Raw genomic sequence first — 23,773 nt, forward strand, 5'->3', positions numbered from 1 at the left:
TGACCATGAAAAAAGGGTCATACAATGACTTAACTGTAGGTCATGGATTCTAACACACTTTGACATTGTAGTGTAAAGAGATCCCAGCCCTGCAAGCTGCTCATGTGTCCTCCCCTGACACTTCCAACTCTGGACCTGAGTCAAATGTTTTCCCCATGATGACAAAGGGAAGAAGATGTCGTAGTTGCCCAGTTGTAGTTTAAGGCGTCAAAGTAAATATTTGTCAGCGAGTTAAAAAATTTAGATGAGAGTGCAGGTTAGTGCATGCAAGGTTGGATATGATTTAACTCTAATAAACAAAATAATAATGAATCTGATAGAAAGCCATAGTTGTTCAAAATGTAATGACAATTATTTAAGCATCCCTCCCGGTGTTTACGTCAGGTCATGTGTGTTGGGAACTGGGGCGTGCAGTACAGTAAAAAAAAAGCATGTGACTGATTGCTACATGCACACAGGACATTCCCGTACATCACAGTGGTTTCACAATAAGATGTGTGAGTGGTCTTTTGTGGTTTCAGCTTGAAAAAAAAGCACATGATGCCACTGCACGCATATCATGACCAAATGATTAAGCTAAAAAAAGAATAGACTCCTTATGATTTTGCTGAAAATACTCGATGTGTCAGATGTGACAAGCAGGTATTACACTTCACCTGCTGTAACATGTCAATACTTAGTGATTATGTCACGCTCACCTACTGTACTGTGTGCCTGGCAAGCACACATTTCCCATCATCCCTGTGGGCTGCGATTGGCTGGAGGGCTAAGAGGCTGAGGTGTTGCAGCAAATAGCACGATTCGTGGGCTGGTCCTTTCTGCAACTCGAGGGAGGTTAATGAGTGAAGCTGCTGGGCTATCAGCCAGACATGAGCAGCAATGCTAAGGCTCCCACAATGAGCCTGACTGTATTACCACTGAGCTCTGTCTAATTATACACTCCCAGAGAGGGAGAGGGAGAGAGAGGGAGAGAGAGAGAGAGAGAGAGAGAGAGAGAGAGAGCATATTAGGTAGGGGAAAGAAAAAGTTATCAAGTGTCACTGTGTGTCAGAGAGACTTACTCAGAGGGATGTGTGTAGATTGAAGTTGTAAGGGTGAGATAAAAGGTGTGTGTGAGTTAGAGTGAAGAGAAGAGAGGAGGAGGGAGAGATCAAGCAAGCTGGGGAGAGAGAAAGAGCGCACACTCACGGGGAGATAGAGGGAGAGAGAGCAAAGAGGCGTTTAGAGAGCGAGAAGGAGGAGAGGCAGGAATAGGATGAAGGGAGGGGAGGCTGAGCAGTAGAAAGGAGGTAGAGACTCGCAGTCTCAAAACTGGATATTCCTACATGCCTGCTGCTGCCCGATCCAATGAGTAAACTCTCTGCTACGCAAAGGCACCCGGCGAGGTATGTGACCACACCGCTTCCTCTTCTGAGTGTGTGTGTATGTGTGTGTGTAGGAGAGCTTGAGCACAGGTGTGTACGGAACTTTGAATGAAGGGATACACATGCTGTGTGTGTTTGAATGCTGCTCTGAGGTAACAGGTCACGAGTTTCTGTAGGTACATGTCATCCTGAGATTGAGCTGGATAATTATAGGGAAGTGTGTGTGTGTGTGTGTGTGTGTGTGTGTATGTATATGTTTGTGTGTGTGTGTGTGTGTGAATGAATGAACGTATCATGTAGACCAGCACCTGTGTGTGGGGTTTGTATGAGGGAAAGGGCTTAACAGAGTAAGTGTGAACAAGAATCAGACAGATCCAGAGACTAGATGTATGTGAAACACAGATACAGACGGAGAGAGAGAGATAGAGAGAGAGAGAAAGAAAGAGAGAGGGAGAGAGAGAGAGAGAGAGAGAGAGTTAGAAAGGTGGAGGTTCATCACTCACCATGACTGCAGACCAGGACTTTCAGAATTAGAGCAGTGGGCTTAAATAGCCCTGGTCCAGAGATAGCCAGGGGTCCTGGAGGAGCCCGCTTAAACTGGGAGGGACAAATCTGAAATTGGTGAGGGTGGGGTTAGTTGAGCTTGGGAAAAATTGGAAAGAGATTGAATGAGGGAGAGGGAGGAGATAGAAAATAGGAGGTACAGATGTCTGGGAAAGAGCTGATTTGCAGGTGTGGGTGCATCAGGCATCTGTAATCTAACAGTAGAAGACATGCACTGAAAAAACTTCCGATGTGACCTTTCATTTTTTAGTATTCAACTTTACAGCACCAATTGCTCTAACGGACTAAATGTTCCTGTTTCTGTATCCCTCAGTTGGGAACACAAAGATATGTTCATGGTTGTGTTACCGACTCCACATAAAGCCCTCCTCCTTTCTCGTCAAATCTTGAGGGAGAAAAACTACGCCAGGGTGCACAATTATTATTTCTGTATGTCTATTTCTGCTACAACACTCGTCCTGCTGAAGTGATATCGCATATGCTGCACATAGGAACATTCACAGCTTCAAACAGTTCTCAGCTATAGATGTCTATCAACCAAGATGGACAACATTTGTCACTGCTGACTTAATTCACTTATATCATTTACAAGGACAATCTGCTGGAGTGTACAGGAAGTCTTATGTCACTGAGAGATTGCTTCAAGAAATGCGTGTTTTGAGTGCACAATTAAAAAAGTGTGCCTCATATGCAAAGGAGCAATTTTTGCTTGTTGTTTCTGGTGTTGGATTCATCATTATCAAGCAAGGACTCTCTGGTGGATCAGTGAGAGTTTCTGCCAAGGTGGGGCTCTAGCTGTAGTCAGGTGGCTTAAAAATCCAGATCTCCTGTGTTTAATATGTGTTTTATAGTGACTCACTACTATGAACCTGTAGATGTGTTTTATGACTGGCTATGTACCAGAGAAGTGTCCTCATAAAGGATATAAAGATGATAAACAGAGACTGATTGTAGGATTTTTTTCTATGTCTCGTGGAAATCCGAAATACAACTGTGGGATGAATGAGAAATACTGCATGTTCTTCCATCCCATGTTTCTTAGAGTACTGTCACCCTGAAGTGCAGAACAGGCCTCTTGTGGAAGAAGGTTGATTGGCTGCTGGCCCTTTAAGAGGTCTATTTTTACAGGGGGCACACTCATGCATGGAGCGACACGCACAGAGGAGGTAGTGGCACACGGAGACTATTTGCTCTACCTTACTTCTATGACTCCACACAACACATCCTATAAGACCATAACCCTATGCTTGATTGGCTGATTGAGATTGGTAAAACTTATTTAGCCCATAGAGGGGCATGTGTTTTTTCTACGCTAGCTCGAACACGAAAATCATCAAAACTGGAAGTTACGAGGTCCGCGCCCGACAAGGAGATTCAGCCCCTTTCAAGTTGATCTCTCTGAAGTCTAAAAGTGATAACGAGTGGGAGTTTGCAATAAAGACACCCTTATACACACTGCACACAAATGTGCCAACATTCCCACATACTTGTTTTGATATGCAGATAGCTATGAAAGAAATCTGAAAACATTCATGCCCCCTTCTTACAATCACATAATACACTAAGTGTACACCCACACACTCCTCGAAAGAAAACACAGAAATGGGCACATTTTAAAACATTTTTACACAAACACACATCCTCGCACTTAGGTATGTGCATTGTGCTGTACACCCACGTAAAAAAGTACTTATACATCCTCAATATCTGGACCTTAAATAATCTTCTCCTTATGCAATCTGCATGTTATATAATACATGCCTGTCATTATCACAGCGCTCCTTCACGCCCTGCTGTGCCTTTCCACCTACAGCACCACACAGACAGGCAGACACACACACACACACACACCATGCACCTTGTGTTGACAGTCATATACTCTACTCTAGCACTCTCACCCACGTTGAGTGTGTGCTCTCAAACAGCCAGCCAGTTGAGTGAAAGAGAAAGACAGAGAGTGGGTGGGTTGGGGGGACTGAAAGTGAAAGAGACAAAGAGGGAAAACGTAGAGGGAAGTGTACATTCAGGCAGACACTACACATTTGCATGATTTTATGAATTTGTGTGTGTGTCTGTGATTTTTAGGGCTGTATGTGTGTCTGCTCTGCCAAAACAACCCTTTCACCCATTGAAACTGTTTGTGGGTGCAGCACTTTAGCAGGTATTTGAGGCTATATAACCCCACATAACCTTATTCGTGTTTTCATTTTCTTTACCACCCTGTTCCTCAGGCTCAGATACCAGGAAAAACATGCATGTCTTGCATGTCATCCTCTCAAGGGAATCAAACCCCTGTTCTTGCTGTTCAGCTACATTTCTAAAAGCTGTGCTGTAAGCTCGTACTGTACTTCATCTAAAGGTCCAGTGTGTAATATGTTTAGTTGTTCATTATTAAAACAGTCCTTTTTCATGAATATTTACCACCACCATTAATTCCAAGTATTCCTATTGGCTTGAAATTTTACATTACCATTTGCATAAACAGGGTTAGACTCTCCATATTCATCACCATCTTGCACATTAGCCGGTAAGGGACATACAGCACATACTGCTCTGCCTTTCGCGTTTTCGCTGTCACATGATTAACTCACAGGTGCTGCTAATGCTGGTAATGCTGCTAATGGGTGTCGTCGCTTCCCAGCCCTGGCAAGTTTGAAGAAGGAAACATGGAGGACCAAACGTATTCAAAATCTCAATTTCAGGAACAGGAGTCTTCTTCTTCGCCCAGAAAAAGAAAAAAGGACAGTGAAAAGAACAAAAGACGAAGGCTATCGTAGCTGTACTACGTACTTGTGTGGCATGAAAAAGTTGATTGCAATATATGATCTCACAACACTAGATGCGAGAAATTCCCACACATTGGACCTTTAATCGATGTATATGAAAAGTGCAGCTCACGCAATTTTTTAAATCATTAAAAAGGGAACTGACTAATCAAGCAATATGCGTATATCTGCAATGTGTCAACACAGGCACATAGGGCACTACATCCAAAATGAACGCCTTACTTTAAGTAATTAAGAAATCAGTATAGCCACTCAGTGGCATTGCACAAATCTATCCTAAGGTACATGCTGATCATGAAGTAGTTCTGTGTTTAGGGAACTTTCGAATCAGTCAAGGGGACCTCCATGCCCACTGTTCTCAGATCAGCACTCTCACAGTTGAAGGGTATGAGAATTGGCTTGGGAGCTCAGCAGAGGAGCCAGGAGTGTGATGAATAATCCAAAACAGAGGCAGGTGTTTGAATACAGTTGACACAGTGCCAGACTACTTTAAGGTGACAGACACACCTGTCGGGGTGGGTGTCCCACAAGAGGGAAGTGGTATATCATAGGATGCATTTACATTCAGACCCACATACTGTGTGGGAATGGGCGTTTTTGTTCAATTGCAAACATTTTGATGCACTCTGTCAGTTACCAGAGTCTTTTCTTCACTCTTTGTCAATCGTTTTCTTTGGCCCTGACTCGCTAACCCTTGTGTATGATCAAGCAGTGTGTTCTCCTCCTCCTCCACACTTCATCTACAATAGGGGTCAACAACCTTTCAACCCTGCCTCCCACCATTTAACACCCACAGTTCTTCAGCCAGGCCTGCCTCTCTGCCTGCTGGAAGCCCGGTAGATCAGTAAAACTGCTCACAGAAGTGCACAGGCATAATATATTGCAAAGTATCGGTTTTGGTATCACTGTACAGAAAGTGTAACATCTGAGACATCCTGTAGCCTATAGCATCAATAGTGTCCTGAAAGCCTGTCCTCAAGTTGTGTATTACCTTCCCTTTCCTTGCTTCCCTATTCATTTCTTTTTTTATCCTTCGCAGCATTAAAATCACTCAGCAAAACATCGTTCTCTAATTGAATTTGGTTTCTTTTTTTGTAATTATTAGCAGAGATCGTCAAATAGCTGCGTGACAAAGGTTCTCTCTCAAGTGGGACTCTCCCTATTTTCGTTTTGAAAACAAGCATTAAGCCCACTCAATCCTTTTTCAGTATAATTTTCAGCACCCTCTATAACAAACAGCATGAGGCATGTGTTGAGTAAATGGCTGTGACCGTGTGTGGCTAGGCAGCAGATTTGGTGTGGGAGGGGTTGTAGAGCAAGAGCAATAATGGCAGTGTATATCAATGTTGCCTTGAATACCGGCAGTGATAAAGGTATTCCAGACAGTATCTATGAAGCCGGTCTAGACAGGCGTTCTAAAAATGAATGGCACTTGTACTTCTAACAGGAGACCTGGGCATGCTCTCTCAGTGGAGTAGTCATCATGATGTTTGCTTACAGCTTGCTGACATTTTGCTGCTTAACAACAAACCAACAAAAAAAACAGTTTGACTGTCAGTCGCCAGGGGACAGCGCCAAAAACAACACATCTTTGGAATAAAAAGTAACCCCCCTCCTCTTTCACACTCACTCTTGTCATTTCTCTGTCAAGCTGTTTCTAAAGATTTCTTTCACTCTCTGAGTCTCTTCGTTTGTCTCTCTCTTTCCCCTCTCCTCTGTCCTTAACCCCCCTCCTTGTAAGCTACTGATCTCATAGCATGAGAGTACTACTCGCATCAAGGGCTCCAAGGTAGCCGACTCATGTGGCAAACTAGTGACAGAGAGACTGCCACATGTGAGCCGGTGAAGCTGAGTATGTAAAAAAAACCTAATGGAAAACTTGGAAAACTAATTTAGAAAAAAAAAACAAGTGGGCTGCAAGATTTGAAATGCAAAAGCACGACTGTGCATCAGCACTGTGCGACATCACTCCAGTTGCATAAGAATCACTGTCACCTAACCGATAGCAATGTTTGTTTCATGTTTTTGTTATAGTTTGTGATGCATGTAATCCCAACAAATTGAAACCAAAGTCATCTCTCTGTGGTTGCAAATGTAGTAAGTGCAGGCATAGCATCAGGTTGAGAGTTGAGGGTTGAGGGTTGACAGTGGAAAAGTTCACAAATGAAACTCCCATCAGTAGACACTTAAATGTCAATAATTGACCACAAAATAACACCCGTGTTAGAAAATGTCAGCCAGAACGTTTGCAGAATACCTGTTAACTGTTCCACCTGTTCCCTGCTGACCCATGCATGCACACCGGCATGTGCAGTGTGAGTGTGTGATTGTATTCACCGAAGCAGAGAGACAGGCGAACACTGCAGGAGTCTGCCATGGTCAGAGGAAGAAGAGAACATCGTGGAGGAATTTTTGCTTCTGCTGACTGGCTAACCTGCATGTAATTAGTCAAGTCATATTTTTAACTGATATTGCGTAAAAGCCAGCTTAAGGAGCCGTAGCTGCCCTATTTATACCCTAGGGGCTAATGGCCTGTACCACTACACAGGGGGATTTCCTCCCAGAACTATACTAAGCCTTCCTAAGGCTGTACCAGTTGGGATTCACAGGGATTAACCCAGCAATACATTATCGGCGTCACTCTCTAGTCTGCCTCACTCATGCTGTTTCTCATTCAATCAGCTCTTTCCTTTCAGTGTTTGGCATACTTTGTTTACAACTCTGCTTTTCAGAAGGCGGTATATTCTGTTTGTTTTTACTGGACTGATGGCACACACTGATGGTCTTATTCTTCATCAAAACACAGATATTTTCATCAATTTGTGTTAGGGAAGTGCGCAAGTCTTTAATGAGTGAGCACATTTTCACAAAAATTCAGTCTTGTTGGCTGCTGGCTCATCCTGTTGATTAATAAATTCAGGGCCCTGAAGGCTGACCTGGCCTTTTGCCCAATAAAGCTATCACCCTGTCCTTTTATCAGCTTAACCCGGCTCCTTGTGGAGTAAGCCACCACACACGGCTAGTAGTACTCGCCTCCTCCCCTCACCACCTCTCGCCATCCATCTATCTATCGATCTATCACGCACACAAAAGGATGGACCCACAATACACAGCTCAGGTACATTAAAAGCAAAAGTTTATTTAACAAGCTTAATAAACTTACGGCAACAGTGACCAAACCAGCAGACAATGGGAAATCCAACAATGTGAATCTTACTCAAAACAGTAACTTGACACAAGGACGGAACGTGACACTATCTATTTATCTATCTATCTATCTATCTATCTATCTATCTATCTATCTATCTATCTATCTATCTATCTATCTATCTATCTATCTATCTATCTATCTATCTATCTATCTATCTATCTATCTATCTGTATATCTATCTATCTATCCATCCATCCATCTATCTATCTATCTATCATCCCGATTTGATTCTTTCACGATACATGGGTGCCGATTCAATTTGTATTTAACAAAAACAAAAGTTGAATAATGCACTTCTCGAAACAATATATCATGAGACATTTCTTACAACTAAATGTTTTCTAAAATAAATGCACATCACATGTCACTCATTCAGTCTGACATTTATTTAATTTGGAACGTAGTACATTACATGTATTTTCTGCATTTTCTGCATTCCGTCTGTTTAGCTGCAAACGGATATGATGTAGTTGCTGTCAGCAGTACGGTGTAAACAGACAACATTGAGGTGGATAATTAAAATATATATAAATATATATAATTATTTTTTATATAAAAAAAAATATATATATATATAAATATATATCAATATAAAAAATATCGATCCATACGAATCTCAATTGTCTATCTATCTATCTATGTATCTATCTATCTATCTATCTGCTGTGTCCTCTACACCCCCCTTCCCCTCCACTCTCCTCTACTTTCCCCTCTGTTCAGATCTGTTACATTCAGCAACAAATTTCTGCTGCCTCAGACGTCCATCATAGATCCCCCACTCAGCCTGAAACGTGATCAGACACCCCATACGAGGCTACGCATGAGGAAGAAAAACTAAAATGCCAAAAGGCCCAGAAGCTAAGACTGTAAAACATGTTCCATGCCCAAAAGAACCTGCAGAGGAGGGGGAGGGAATCTTCCACTACTACGATTTGTTGAGTGGAGTGTGATTCATCTGACCTTTCTTGTCTAGGCCTGACCCTGTGTGTGTGTGTGTGTGTGTGTGTGTGTGTGTGTGTGTGTGTGTGTGTGTGTGTGTGTGTGTGTGTGTGTGTGTGTGTTTGCGTGCCTGCATGATGGACAGATTAAATAGTGTAAAGCCAGAGAGAGACAGACAGGAACAGCAAGCTTGAGATGGAGAAGGAGTGCGCCAAATGTCTGTGTTGCCATGAATGATTGACAGCGCAGTGTGACTCCACTGTGTGTTTTTTCATGTTGATGTTTGCCCGCTCTGTGTGTGTGCGTGTTCAATCTGCTAAATATCAAAGTACGCATGCATAAGTAGAGCACAACAGTCATTTCTACATCGTGATATTGTAATAAAACACCCTTTGATGATCCCCGTTGTTGCTCCATTTCCTCGTCTTTCACTATGACTGAATGTCTAAATTTATGTCAAACACTTACTAGTAATATGATTTAGGTACAAATATTTGTTTTAGTACTAAATGCTGTTCACAGGCCATAGGTATCAATAGAATTCATTGTTTGGTTTGCTTCATTAGCTTTTCCTCCTATTTATTAACCTTTTTTATATTTTGAGTTGTATTCATTTTGGTTACAAATGTAGAAGTAGATCATTTATAATCATAATTAAAATTCATACTGTTTATTGATCCCCAGTGAGGAAATTACAAGACGTTTCTGTGACACCTTACTGTAACACCTTACTGTGTGAGCAATGGGTTTATATGTGTAATATACTCATAGACACATTCATAGTGGCAACTTTACTTTTAATGCTGCTAACTTTATATTCAAATAAATTATTATGGTTTTTAAATATTTAGAAATACCAATAACACTAATATTAACAGTTTTCTGTTTGAAATCTAATTTTTATATATAAGAATCCTGCGATTCCTTGGCCTTTTCATCATTTTTTATTGAAAATGAATTAATCCAATTATGATCAGATTTCTTTTTTTGTCATCTTTATGATTTTGTTTATTTAAAGTCAAAATATGACATTGTTGTTACCTTCCTTTAACAAGACGGAATATTACATTTCCATTTGACATTAAAATGTGACCCTAAATCTCACAATGTTGTTTAATCTTTGCTCCGAAATCCTCCAAAATTTATAAAAGGAACACATGTAATGTATCTTTACTCTATTAATTGTGATACTTGAAGTGAACCCAAGCAAATACAGAAATGCCAGAGCAGACAGCGCTACTGCCCACACAACCTCAGTGCACATAGGTTTCAAACAGCATTTACTTTGAAAAGTAAAAGTAATTTCCTAAATGTCAGAGGAGACTTTTTTTTTGCAATCGTTACCTCGTTGTCAGAATGTTTCAATGTGGCCTGCTAGCCTATGGCTCTGCACACACATCCAAATCTGATTTCCTTTCCACTCCATTGAAGTTGAGCACAAGGTTAACCTTTATTTCCAAAATATTTGTGGATACAAATCTGTATTTTGGGTTGCCTGAATTGCTCAGTGAAATAGAGAACATAAAGATTGCTTTTTACAACTCCCCAACAATAATGATTTGATTGCTTCATTAAATCCTATTTCTCCGTATGCTCCAATTTACATTTTGTGTTCCTTTATTGCATTTCTGCGCTGGTAATTAACATAAGCTTGTTTGAACTGAGGTTTGGCCTTGTTTCCTTGACTAGAAGCCGACGGGGTTATTTGCATAATGTTGCATTTTCAACCCTGTGCTTGTTTATTATTTTGTAAAAGGTTTCTATACAGACATTTTTCTGATTTCTTGCCGTCAATGAGCTACACTGCTTCACCAATTCAGTCCTAATAAGCCATACCAGCCATACCAACACACTTCACTGACTGAATCACTGAGGCAAATCATTCAGAGCTCTCCTGCAGTTCTCATTGCGTATAAGCCTGTGTTGTGTGTGTGTATGTGTGTGTGTGTGTGTGTGTTTATATGTGTTCACGCATATGAAGTCAAATCAAATTTATTCACAAAAGTTCTTTTAACAACAGGTTTGTCAGAAAGTGCTTTGATGAGAACAAAGGACACAAATTCAGACGGAAACTACAGAACAAGTGTATTGTCTGTGTGTATGTGTGTGTGTGTGTGTGTGTGTGTGTGTGTGTGTGTGTGTGTTTGATGAATGTGAGCTTTAGTTTTGAGTCAGCAGCATTAGTAAAAGCCTAAAGTCTGAGAGTGTGTGTGGGATGAGCCTTCCACCACGTCCCTCCCTGTCTCTCATCAACTGTCTCTCTCCCTCCCCTTCATCCTCTCCTCTTTTCATGTGCCAACATTTCTTCAGAAATATAGATTAGCTTATTAATTGATCCATTCATGACTTTTTTATGTTAAGAGATACATTTAACCAGTTAACCTTAAATGGAAATCACACCTACAGACAACATGGCGGCATACAGTCAATTTATCCAGCCCAGTATATAATCTGTTTGTGCTGCATCCTTGACTGTTTGTGTGTGTACGTTTGTGTGTGCAGATATGTGTGTGTATGCATGTTTGTATCCCTCACAGTGATTAAAGCAAGTGGGCGGCAGCAGCAACTGGTCTGCCTGTGTGGCTCTGCATAGCAGACATGTTTCTCACTGCTAGATATTACTCATTTCCTCAGCCCTTTGCACACATAAGCACACACACACACACACACAAACACACACTCTTGACACACACAAAGTCACATACACAACAGATACTGAGACGGATAGCAGGCTCTCAGTTCTTTCCCTCAGTTTGGTGGACTCGCTGGTGTTTTTTCATGCGCACAGAGATCAGAGGCAGTGTGTAGCTGCTGATATCTGCAGGTGTCGTAACTGGTGGCAGTGCTGTGGAGGAGCAGTGTTGCACAGTGAGGAGCTCAGGAGTGGGTTGACCCTCTGGGAGGACTGGAAAATGAATGACTGCCAAGACTGGGACAATGGCTCAGCCTGCACTAAGGTCAGTCTCGCGTCACATCACAGCAACTATTAACTCCATGCAACCGGTCTGCCTGCTCCCACATTCTCTCACTGCTCTTTTGGATTCAATTAGCTGTTGTTTAGTACTTGTCTCTTGCAATTAGCACTACTGGACTATCAGGTGTTGTTTAATTTGATATTAGCAATAAAGACAAAGCTAGAGACTAATATTTTGCAGTTCTGTTTTTTTTAGGTTTGTAGTCATGAGTGTAGAGGAGCGTTAGACAGTTCCCTGAGAAATGCATGTAGAGAAAAGGCGGGATAAGGTGGAGCGGTGCAAATACATATGTCAAATTTAACAATTAATTTAGAGCAGGTTGAAGAATGTAAGCATTTTACATTTTAATACAAAAACATAAAAACTAACTGTTTAAAATGGTTTTCATTTTTTAATCAGTTTTAAGCAAAAGAAAATTGTAAATTACTTGCAAGCATGTAATGTGCTTGCATAGCAAGCAAAAAGTATTATAATGGTAGGAATGTGTTATATAATTATATCTGTGATCTGTCGGTTTTTATATATTTAAATGCAACCAGCACAGTAGCTCCAGCTAAACTCCAGTTCTGTGTGCAATGTCTGCACAGTGTAGGAGTATTCTGTTAGAATCCATTTCTCTGCAAACACCTCCACAAGCACAATCATGTTTTGTTTTCTTGTACTTTTTTGGCAAGTTTATATTGGGTCTACTGTGAAACCTTATTTCATAAGGGCTGTCGAAATGACATGGGTGTCAGAGTCATTTGAGGACAAATATTGAAACTACTGTAAGAAATCTGGATTCTGGACAAGTTATTGTGCAGCGAAAGGTAAAAAAAAGAAGTGAGAAGTTAGACAAATTCAGACCTTTTGAATACTGTGTGTAACTAATTGTGTTTTGAGATAGCTTTTTCCTGTGGAATTTGAGTTAATGTTGATGCTTCTTTTCTTTTTTATTACTTGGCAAAAGTTTCTAGAGTTTATTTGTAATAATTAAAAAATGTATTTATTTTTATCAATACATTGCGTAACTATGCAAATGTTAATGCTGTGTTACTTTTCGGATATAAACTGCTTGTCACATTTAATAAATTGATGAAAAACTGATAATTCTAGAAAAAACAGTGATATATAATATACATGAAAATGTGGGTTAGGACAGGAATCATTACCAAATGTTGCTGCAGTCCAAAGCCATTTCATCCGAAGAATAGTCATTTTTATGAACCCAAGAGGTCAATGTGCGTTTATGGCCCACAGAAAGTCATACTGTCTTTCAAAAATATGTTGCGTAAATTGGACTTGGACAAGATTTTACATCATAACAGCAACATGTGTGTTGACCTAATAGTCCATCATAACCATTTCCCACATTCTATTCCATCGCACCCGTCCTGGCATTGTCTGGGACAATAAATCCCTCTCCTCTCACCACACAATTTTCAGTATTTTTTTTTCACTCAGATGCACAAACAGCTTGCTCTTCTCTAACACTTATTCTGTTTTTGGACCAAGTCACTTGATGAGCAACAGTTTACCCGCCTCTCCATGGAGGATCCCCATCTAACCTCTCTAACCGAGTGGATGTGTGAGTGTGTGTGTGTGTGTGTGTGTGTGTGTGTATGTGTGTGTGTGTGTAAGTGTGGACACAGTTGCCATGGTGACAGTGTGGCGGATGGGGAGACGGCAGGGAGTTGGTAGGCTGTTGAGACAGACTTGCGGGTGAGTGCGGGGCTGAGAGGCAGCATGGTGCAGTGGTGTTGTGGCGGCGGTGGGTGCAGCTATGGTGGTAGTGGAAGTGGTGGTGAGGAGGAGGGAACAGCTGGGCTGGCAGAGCGGTAACCATCACTTCAAAAGAGCTCATTTAAAACGTTTGGAGGAGAATTTGTAGAGCTCCCCCGCACTTCTCACTGAATGAAACAAGACTGCAAAATCTCTGACACATTTGAGGACTCAAACACAAACACACACGCACACAAAGACCTAAACAAATAAACACATTCACACATTTCTTCCAGAAAGAAAACACACACACACACACACACACACACATTCACTCACATTTCCCCACACCCCTGCTGTGATATGAAAAGACACATATCCTGTATCCACAACAACTGGTGGTAATATCAACAGTGTTTCTGTCAGCTTTTGGGTGGGTGGCGACCAGCTTTGCCTATCACTGGGGGAGTTAGTACAGGCGCCTAAGGGAGTATTTGTGTGTCTGTTGCTGTCTGTGTGTGTCTGAAAGAGAAGGAACGGGGAGGGGGTTCTCGTAGTAAGCTCATATAGAATACAGAGAACACCCGGGGGTGTCGTGGGGGTGGTTCATGAAAGTTGTACAAAAACACATCTACATATTCCAATCATCCCCTCAGAGTCAGAGATGAAAACTCTCCTGCTGTGAGCGATGCACACATACTGCACTGCCTCTGAACTTCATTGGCTACAAAATGTATTTTTAGTCCACATGTGGGAGTAATGTGTTTGAATGAAACAAGTTAGTTGGGTAGTTTCAGTCCCACCGCAGCATGCATAGGTAATGACTAATTAGCGACAGCTATCAGAAAGCCAAGAGTTTCTAACCCTTTGAAAATAGTGTATATGCGAGTTACTGGCTGATTCCTCGCCATCTGTCTGATGAAGCTGAATGATTGTTTGCATGTATAGCTGAACAGACCAACAGCTAAGTCTTAACAACAACTGAACAGTCATGTTCATACTAAATCATTCTTTCTTCTATCTCTGTTCTTTCCCTCCTTTTTGCCTACCCTATCTCTTCTCTCCAGGTGAGCGGCGCTCCAGTACAAAACAATCAACAGTGATCTGACAGGGATGCTGTGTCGCAGCCTTCCCCTCTGTCTGCGCCCCTCTTTCTCCCGTGAGGCCCATGTGACCTAGCCTACACCCACACACAGGGGGCCCCCAGTGCCGCTGGAGCCCACCCATGAATCCCAGCCCCGATCGCGGCAAAGAGTGCCTCCCTCCCAAGAAAAGGGAGTCTCGGCAAGGCTCATCAGAGCACCACAACCCCCTGGACGAGTTTAAACCCCCGGTGCCACTCCGGAGTCGGTCCAGTGCAGGGGGAGGGGAGGGAGGCAGAGAGGCTAGTGACAGGGACCGTGCTCTGATTAACCCAAATCCCCATCTCCTACATACTCCTCCACCCCTTCCTGCTCCAACACCAGGCCTACCACTGCCCCTACCATGGCACCTGAGCTACTCTCCCTCTGTCTCTCTCCCCCTTTTCCCAGGGCAGGTCAGCGAGAGGATGGGCTCTGGGTCCCCCGGCTGGAGAGATGATTCTCTCCCCTCGCCTCTGTCCCACCAGTCCAGGTGGCTTAGAGGGGATGGGCCCCTCTCCTTGCCACCTTCCCCATCCTCCTCCTCCGCTTCTTCCTTCAAGACTCCCTTCCCAGCCGATTCTAGGGAGATATGGTCCTACATTAACAGTGGCCGGCGGGACAACAGCTCCTCTCTCTTCTCCCCATCATATTTGTTTAGCCACCACTCTCTCTACCCTCAACAGCCAAGCTTTGTTGAAGCCAGACACAGATATTTGGGTAAGAGACTCAACGGCCTGGACGGGCCAGGCAGCAGGACTGCCTCAACCTCCAGGCCTCTGCTTGCAGGAGAATATGGGAATGATAGCAGCAGAACCCGGCTGGACATCAGTCCACACAGCTCCCATACCAACGGTGGACGGAGACAGCAGGAGGATCTAACATCCCGTGTCCATTCTGGAGGGCCATTTTTGTCAGACTCTCAAGCTCAGGAGGGCCTTGAGCCACATTCCTCACTGCAGGACAGACATCCACATGGAATGGTTAAGACCAGCCTACTCTCCACCAGTCCCCACCCCCTCGGACCAGTCCCCAGGGCAGGTAGAGGGGGACTTTTGGACCCCCAAGGGGTCACACCAGCTGAAGCCCAGATCTACTACTCCTTGGGATCAGTGTGCCACCCCAGCCCTCAGGTCCAAGCATACCCACTCTACAGCCCCTCAGGAACAGCGCTGTACAACCTGCACAGGGAGCCAGGACCCAGGCAGCACAATCAAAGGAGCTCACCCCTGGGTCTGCCTAACAGCCATGACAGGTCACAAAGAGACCGGGACAGAGACCAAGAGAGAGACAGAGAAAATCTACTACAAAGGGACAGGGAGCAAGGTAAAGACAAAGAGAAGCACCTACAACGTGACAAAGACCAAGAAAGAGACAGTGAGCGCGAGAGACGACGGGACAGAGAAAGACACAGAGGGAGAGAGTTATCTCCTTCGCATCTTCACACCTCAGCCCCGGCCCTTTACTCATCTCCCCCTGCGCTCCTACCTCACTTCACCAAGGGTTCTCTGATTGAGTTGGCCAGTGGGCGGTTGAAGAGGGTGGAGGAGCTGCGGACCGAGGACTTCCTGAGGAGCGCAGATACCTCCCCAGAGTTCCACCTTAGCACTTGCACAGTGCTGCTGATTTCCCCCAGCAGTGCACAGGGCTTCAGCCACCTGCAGGTCCACCTCACAGACCGCAACACCCAGGTCAGCTTTCTCTTTAGATATATGCTTGGGCTCACATGCAGATATTACTGCATATTCCAGTATAATTGAATGAACAACTGCATGACAAGATGAGTGTTAATGCAAATCAGTCACAGTTTAGGTTTTCTGTGTTTTCAGGTAAAAACATCAGTTTAATTACTTACACGTGTTTTTCAGGCACACCAAAGTCAGATTGTGGTGATATAAAGTGACGGAAGACACCTCTTGGTTGAGTATATACAGTAACAATGTTGTTTTTTTGTGTAGGAATTACTGAAGGTCTTGGTGGAGTATCCGTTCTTTGTGCAGGACCGAGGCTGGTCTTCTTGCTGCCCTGAGAGAACCACACAGCTGTATGGCCTGCCCTGCCGCCAGCTCATGGAGGGGGATGTCTGCTTGGCTCTGACCCCCACTCCCACCCAAACCCACCGGACACACACGCGTACTGGCTCCAGGGCCCATCGCTCGCAACTCTCCTCCAGGGCTGCAGGAGAACCCAGTAGCTCGCACAGGGAGGAGATGCCGCCTCCCCCTCCTCCCCCCCCTCTTCCTCACCATCCACCTCCTACTCTACCGGCCCCTTTACGTGCTCTGGCTACAGAGCCTCCCGCTCAGGAGCAGCCGCGTCTACGCAAACGGCGTTGGTCTGCCCCAGATACCCTTCCCTCAACGGGAACTGTTGAAAGCCTCCTGGATTTACCTCATGGCTCCAAGCTAATGAAGTGGCAGTAGAAACTTGGAAATGCATATATATATATATATATATATACATGCATAATTACACACACACACGCACACACATACACAAGCACATACACACCCTCCTTGTCTCTGTTGCACCCACCAAGACAAACACTGGAGAGACCTTAAGGTAGGGTTGCAGGGAAGGAATAAAAACAACAGAAAACGCAATTTACAGGTGTTCACATTGTTGCCCAAGATATTAATCTAGTCCAACCTAGTCTGGCCCTTGATGCACCCTTTATTCCTTTCCTTTCCTTTCCTTTCCTTTCCTCTCCTTTCCTTTCCTTTCCCTTCCCTTCCCTTCCCTTCCCTTCCCTCAACCTTACTCAGCACAATCCTAAAAGGAGCAGCATCTGAAGGATCTCTGGATGACTCCTTACAGACACACTCAAGACATTTAGTGAGACAATCAAGCACTTGTCTGTGTTCACTCTGTTTTTGTAATGGTTGTCCCAAGCACCTACTTACTGACAGTGTTTTCTGCAGGGTTTTCGATTTTCAATCAGTATTATGAAAGTAAACGCTATTGAAGAAGTGCAGATATATATGAACAAAAGTTGACTATAAATATTACATTACAGATGTTATATTCAGTAAATATGCTAAACAGATTTAATGCAATCTCTCTGTCAATTTCGCAATGCATTTTAGTTTTTTTTAATTGTCTTGCTTCTGAGCCGATGTCTACATGTCGGCCTGGGCAGGCAAGGTGAATGTATGAGCAACTCTTCGCCTTTTTTATTCTCATCACTGGGAGTCCTTTCAAACAATTGATTGTTCGTCAAGGCATTACCCTCCAATATGTTCTTAACATTATCTCTGAGAAAGGGAGAACACTAATGAAAACTGCGTAACAGACAATCCCACCCACACAGACAGGTCTGTGCCACCTCGCCTCGACACTCATAGTGTTTTTCCATTAAAAACTGAATGATGGAAAGATTCAAAAGTGCAGTATGGCATAAGAGATATGGTGCTAACAACACGTTGGAACATGATGCTTTGTGAATACCCTCCACCCCTATGTACGCTTCTGTTCCCATCTCATTTTTTACGTACTGTATTTGTTTGAAGGCAGGGAAAATGATGAAAGTATTTTAAACTCAGATACGGGTATCTCCTCTGATTCAGCACACTCTCTCACTTTAGTTTTTTGTGTTTGTTTTATTGTTTTTTTAAATGTTATTTTCAAACAGAATCCTTACCTTTTTTTCTTTTTAAATGTCATAGCTACAAAAATGTATATTTTTAAAAATTGTGAATCTGTTATATGATGTTCGCTAGAAATAAAGGAAAAAAAGCTTTATAGATTTAATTAAAGGTGTGAATTTATTCCCCGCGTGTGTTGTAAAGTGCGATACACATACATTATCATTTAATACAGATTGAGTAGGATGTTAACAAAAAAGTACTGGCACATGTTTTATATTAATAGTGTGTTGGCAACATTTTTGATTGCGTTAATCAAGAGGTTTGCTTTGACAAGCTGATTACTCCTACCAGTGAAGCTACATGTTGGACAGAATTTTAAAAAATCAATATATTTCCACACAATGAAACACCTCCATTCCTCCACCTTCATCATATATACATGTTCACACTGAATAACCTCTGTATTGTTTGCTCTGCTCTGGATTTCTTTCATGATGATGACAGGGAAGCAATAAAGCAGTAAGCCACTTGTATATTGTTCATAGCTACCCTTGTGCAGGGTAACATTCCCTGTCCTCCTACATCTTCTCTTCTTCTGTGTTGGAGGTGAGAATTGGCCGCTTCTCCCGAATCTCTTCCAAGTTGAACCTCTGCATCAGTTCCACTGCAAACAAGGGCACCACCTGGCCAACAGTGTAGTACAGTCAGTATGATTACGAGGACCTCTACTGGTGCATGAAAAGACTACGGCTACGCTCCCACTGACAGGAAGCATTCATACAGGAATTTTAAGGTTCTGCCTGGATTGTTTGGACATCCAAGAGTCGACATACCTTTTAACATGTCATAAAAAAATCACACAGGCCCAAAGTTGTTTAGCATTTGAGAAAATGCACAAGGTGCATCAAACCCTTGACAGCAAATTAAACTGACAACCTGTCCCTCGCTTTATACTGTAGAAATGTTAAAACAAAAGATACAAAATGAAATGCCGGTATGAGAGAGAATGAAGGGAGAACTTTTCGGTTAATATGAATCTACATAAAACACGCACACTGTTATGTTCGGGCGCTAAGTCCACAAAACTGTAATTATAATTTCACAAAGGAAACTGTACCCCATGGAGAGACTCATGTTTAAAAAAAATGTAATTTACACATTTTTATCTCAGTAGGATTCTCAACAATTTTAATGGGATGAGCATTCTGTTCTGAGATAAACGTGTAAATAATTGTTTTTAAATATGACATCTTCTATAAGCCAAAGAAGATGACGTAAAAAAGAAAGAAAAAATGTGATCAGTTATGTGCTCCATTTCCACCCACCTGCGCCATGATCAGCTTCCTGGTTTTAGGTACGTTGGGGTCTGGATACTCCTCTCCGAAGCAGAGCTCAATCTCATATGAAGGTGTGTGTCCCTTCCCCTGCAAACAGCTCTGAAGCTCTGTACACACACATTTTATATTGGAATATTTGGATTTGATCACACAGACATATTGCCTCTTTGCATAGAACAATACTGAGAGTAATGAAGTATCCCAAACAATCAGTCTCTCTTTGAATAAATCCCGTTATGTTCCAGTTAGTTTTATATGACTATATATATATATGTATATGTATATATATATATATATATATATATATATATATATATATATATATATATAACTGGTATGAAACGTTTTTTGTGTCAGTTACTGCATGAATTGCCTTACCATTGAGAAATGTGGCTATGTCAAGCAGCTTGAAGGTCTTTTCTCGCTCCAGCTTGTTGGGCCGGTCAGTGTGTTGGGCCATAGGACCGCTCCAGTACACCCTGCCCTGGCAGAACCGCTTGATGAACACCCCATCTGGGGCTACCCATAGTAGCACACCTCTCTCCAAATGACAAAGAAGGCGGTTCATCGCTTCAGCCAAGCATGACGGAAGGGATACAGAGCTTGGGGAGGGGAAGGAGAGCTGCTGGGCAGTGCAAGGCCCGTAGATCCGTTCATTTCCCAACGGGACACGTCCCTGCAGGATGAAGCACCCATCTGGGCTGCTGGTGGCTACTTTCGTGACCCTCTGGCCCTGGTAAAGCAACACCACCTGCATACGGAAGTCTGAATGCACAAAATTTGTTCCAGGTCAAACACTGCAAAGGCCAGTGACATGTTGTTTTTAATGTGCATAATCCCGTAAGCTTACCTGATATATTAAGTGGGGGACTGAGGAAGGTTATAGGAGCGGGGTTCTGAATTAGAGGTTTTTTATCCGTGAGCTCACAATACATGTGTTCCCTCATCAGATCATCTAAAGCAGAAAAAATACATTACTGTATGTGTAATGTATTGTCATGATTCAATTTCTGTTTTTAAATATAAATTCCTATTTCTAAAGACCAGATGGGATCCATTTACTCTATGTTTGTTCATTGGATCCATTTAGGCTCCATGTATGTACCCAGGGCCCTCATGTGAGTAGGGCCCAAAAAGATGCTAGAATGAATAGCTGTGGATGCGGGGAGGGGCCAGTAGAAAAGGCTTTTCTACAGGGCCCAGAGTTTTGTACCACGCCCCTGCCCACACTTACTTAAACTCATGATTGGGCCAAGGCCAAATACAAGTAGCGATCCTTTATGGATATTTAATTGGGATGGCAAGACTTAACTACTGTATGTCCCCATGTCAAATTCTAACCCACAAATATTTTGAAGCCAGAAGCAGAGCAGCCGGGGATTAAACCCCCATGTGAGATAATGGCAGGCGAGCACTAAACTAGCCTATGAACTCATCCGTCCGTATCCAAACCTATAAATAAATACAACTAAGCTAAAAGGTTCACAAAGAACCCCCAACAACATCAAGACTAAGACTACGGCCATGCTAGAGACTCTTTGAGTGTACCAAATGACATGGCTTTTGATGAAATAGTTGGTGAGAGATTTCACTCGTAACCAGAATTAGGAGCTTTATTGTGGCACTAGAGGATAAGTTAGAGGAGCACACCTGTAGCCGACCTCGGCCCCTTTAGCAACCCATGTGGTTACCGCTAACCCGTAGGAGGTAAGTGGACTAATGCGGTCAGGCTCTATTCGGATTGCTCAAATGGGGTCCAAATACAGGGCCAAAGCAACACTATCCCAATATTGTTACTTTAACCGGGGCAGAAATGACTCTATGATTTGAGTTGATTGATTCGTTGCCTTGCATCATCCAAAAACATTCTATAGAAGAGTTTGTGTGTAACCCTTACCAATCACCGGTTTTGCTTCTTTACTTTCGTCAAATGATTCCTTTTGACAATGAAGAAAAAAACAGAAGAAAAAAATTAGTTGAGCACAGATTGTTTTAACAGGGTGTTGAATTACTTGGAGACAGTAACATCTGGCTGTAGATGTTTTGCCTGATGTGTTTAAGATTGTGATTGACTTTTGAGGGATTTGTGTGTGTGTGTGTGTGTGTGTGTGTGTGTGTGTGTGTGTGTGTGTGTGTGTGTGTGTGATTAGATTACAGTCAACATTTACTGCTGCAAGAACACACTGTTGTGTAAAGTTAGGTTTGTTTTGTGTTGTGTTGTCTACATCTGTGACTCAGTTTGAAATTGTATTCAATGGCTGGTGCAGCCTGAGTTAATGTGATCAAGGAGGGGAAGTATTTGGGTAGTAGCCAGATTTATATTATTGATCCCTCTGTTGTGGTCTAAAGGATGCTTCTGTAGTGCGTAATTAAAAGAAAATTAACAAGGAACACAATTGTGAATGGAATGTCATCAAGTTCTGGAACATATGTTGTCCCGTCAAAATATCAATACCCTTTTTTTTGTATCTACCCCCTAAACATAGGGTTAAACAATTTCTGAATCTTTGGTGACTTAAAGTGGTAGTTTGAACGACAAAAAAGACAAAAAACAAACTAATTTGATCAGTGTATACTGAGAATAAGGGTCTTCCCCTAACCTTTTCACTGGCAATTTCTAATTTCTTTTGATAATCAAAACGTAAGCCATCAAAGTCTGATTTTCATCCCTGATTTCCTACTGTGTTTCTAAAACGTTTAATGCACACTGATATAAAACAGGATCAAAAACAAAGAAAAAACATAAATAATGAGCACTGTTTAAAAGAAACGGATTCCCTCATACCGTGTTCTTAGCACAAAGTCAGCGAAGCTTCCACTGCTCAGCAGCTTGTTCTCTCTAGTTATTTAACTTACCTTTTTTCCCAGAAAACTGGGGCTCCTTGGAGACCTCTCAGGCTGGACGATCCCTTCGTCCTTTGTCTGGAAAGAGTCTGAGGAGAGCGACAAGTGGGAACAAAAATGCAGCAAATAATCCCAAATTAGCCAAATAAGACATTTAATCCAAAACCTACTTTTTTTTCATGGGTGTAAAGCTGATGGGAGAATGACGGAAAATTCATTATATAAATACAACATGTAATTCCTTTGTTTTGTTCATTTATATTGACCTTTTTTTACATTTTAGATATAATCTGTGAGCTAATATGAAAGTACAGGAGCAGTTGTGTTCCCTTTTACCTGCAGGCCTGGTTGGCCCATTGTCCCGGTGGATAAGGTAGACCTTATAGGGCTCACTGATGTCCAGCTGGTTGCGGCATGGGACCTCCTGGAAGTCTGTGCTCTTGTTGAGTGCACAGCGAAGTCGGGTCTTCCACATGGTGGGGTCGGCTTTATCCCTCCCCTCCCTGTACTTGCCCTTGTAGACAGCCCAGGCCTGAACATGGAGATTGAAATATTACATGCATACATAAATAATTGCCAAATTCCAAACATGAACTACTGGTAAACTCAGGGTTAGTTTTGTTTTCTTTACAAGGGAAGGAATCCCTGAAATAAATGCTGTTCTATTGTTGATTATATTTAACTAAATCCATCCAGAACATTGTGAAAGCAGCAAAACTAAATGTGCACTTTAAGAAATTCTTTAGTTATTTAATAAAAAGAATATATAGCCTACAGTAGGTCTGTTCAGATGAGTGATAAGTTCAGTAAACAATCAGTGGGAAGTCTAGCACTCTCATTTTTGTGTTATAAAACAACTGTTAATAAGTTCTTCTGACTAAGATGACTTAGACAATTGAGATATACATTCTTGAGACTAACAACCTTATTTACATTTACTTGATGATATATTATGAAATTAATTCATAGACATTTAAAATACTGACTGTATAAAAATAACTTATGTGAATGAAAACCGCAGAATAAACGAAAAGTTTTGACCAAATTTAGCTTCATTCATTCGCTTCTCTATGGAAGCCCATTGTCATTTGAATCAAGTCCCATATAGCTTCCATACTTCTGTGTCACATCCTATGTTAATGCTTTAAACAGAAACGTGACGAACTTTTTCCAGTCTAGTAAATGACAAATTACTTTTGACGTTTTTGGTGTTTTCAATCGTTATCTAACACTTATGCAACATAGTCTTAAAACAGAGCATTGCAAGGAAGAACGTCTAACTAATAGGAATTAAGAGAAAAGAAAAACACTTTTACAACAAAAACTTCTTATTATGAAAGTCAT

General features: G+C 42.2%; 2 protein-coding genes across 4 annotated transcripts in view; one reads left to right on the top strand and one right to left on the bottom strand.

Moving 5' to 3' along the window:
• Positions 1–882: 882 nt before the first annotated feature.
• On the top strand, positions 883–18,411 carry zmp:0000000926 (ataxin-1-like). 2 transcript variants are annotated; one of them, XM_034877144.1, is made up of 3 exons: positions 883–1,385; positions 14,608–16,352; positions 16,620–18,411. In XM_034877144.1, the coding sequence occupies exons 2-3, from the start codon at positions 14,766–14,768 to the stop codon at positions 17,082–17,084; spliced, it is 2,052 nt and encodes a 683-aa protein (XP_034733035.1). In that variant the 5' UTR covers positions 883–1,385; positions 14,608–14,765; the 3' UTR covers positions 17,085–18,411. The 2 variants fall into 2 exon arrangements, with proteins under 2 accessions (XP_034733035.1, XP_034733036.1); XM_034877145.1 differs by lacking the exon at positions 883–1,385 and adding an exon at positions 11,567–11,821.
• A 261-nt stretch (positions 18,412–18,672) lies between these two features.
• The window catches only part of irf10 (interferon regulatory factor 10), a 6,091-nt gene continuing 990 nt past the window's right edge, over positions 18,673–23,773 (bottom strand). The window contains exons 2-8 of one of the 2 annotated variants that reach the window (XM_034877146.1): positions 22,766–22,961; positions 22,442–22,518; positions 21,483–21,537; positions 20,436–20,540; positions 19,964–20,350; positions 19,574–19,692; positions 18,673–18,931 (exon numbers count right to left, since the gene is read on the bottom strand). In XM_034877146.1, coding sequence (XP_034733037.1) covers positions 18,827–18,931; positions 19,574–19,692; positions 19,964–20,350; positions 20,436–20,540; positions 21,483–21,537; positions 22,442–22,518; positions 22,766–22,961 — 1,044 coding nt within the window. In that variant the 3' untranslated portion in view covers positions 18,673–18,826. The remainder of the gene's footprint in view (positions 18,932–19,573; positions 19,693–19,963; positions 20,351–20,435; positions 20,541–21,482; positions 21,538–22,441; positions 22,519–22,765; positions 22,962–23,773) is intronic. The other variant, XM_034877147.1, reaches the window with a different exon arrangement.

This window comes from Etheostoma cragini, chromosome 7 (assembly GCF_013103735.1).
Source record: "Etheostoma cragini isolate CJK2018 chromosome 7, CSU_Ecrag_1.0, whole genome shotgun sequence".
Taxonomy (NCBI): domain Eukaryota; kingdom Metazoa; phylum Chordata; class Actinopteri; order Perciformes; family Percidae; genus Etheostoma; species Etheostoma cragini.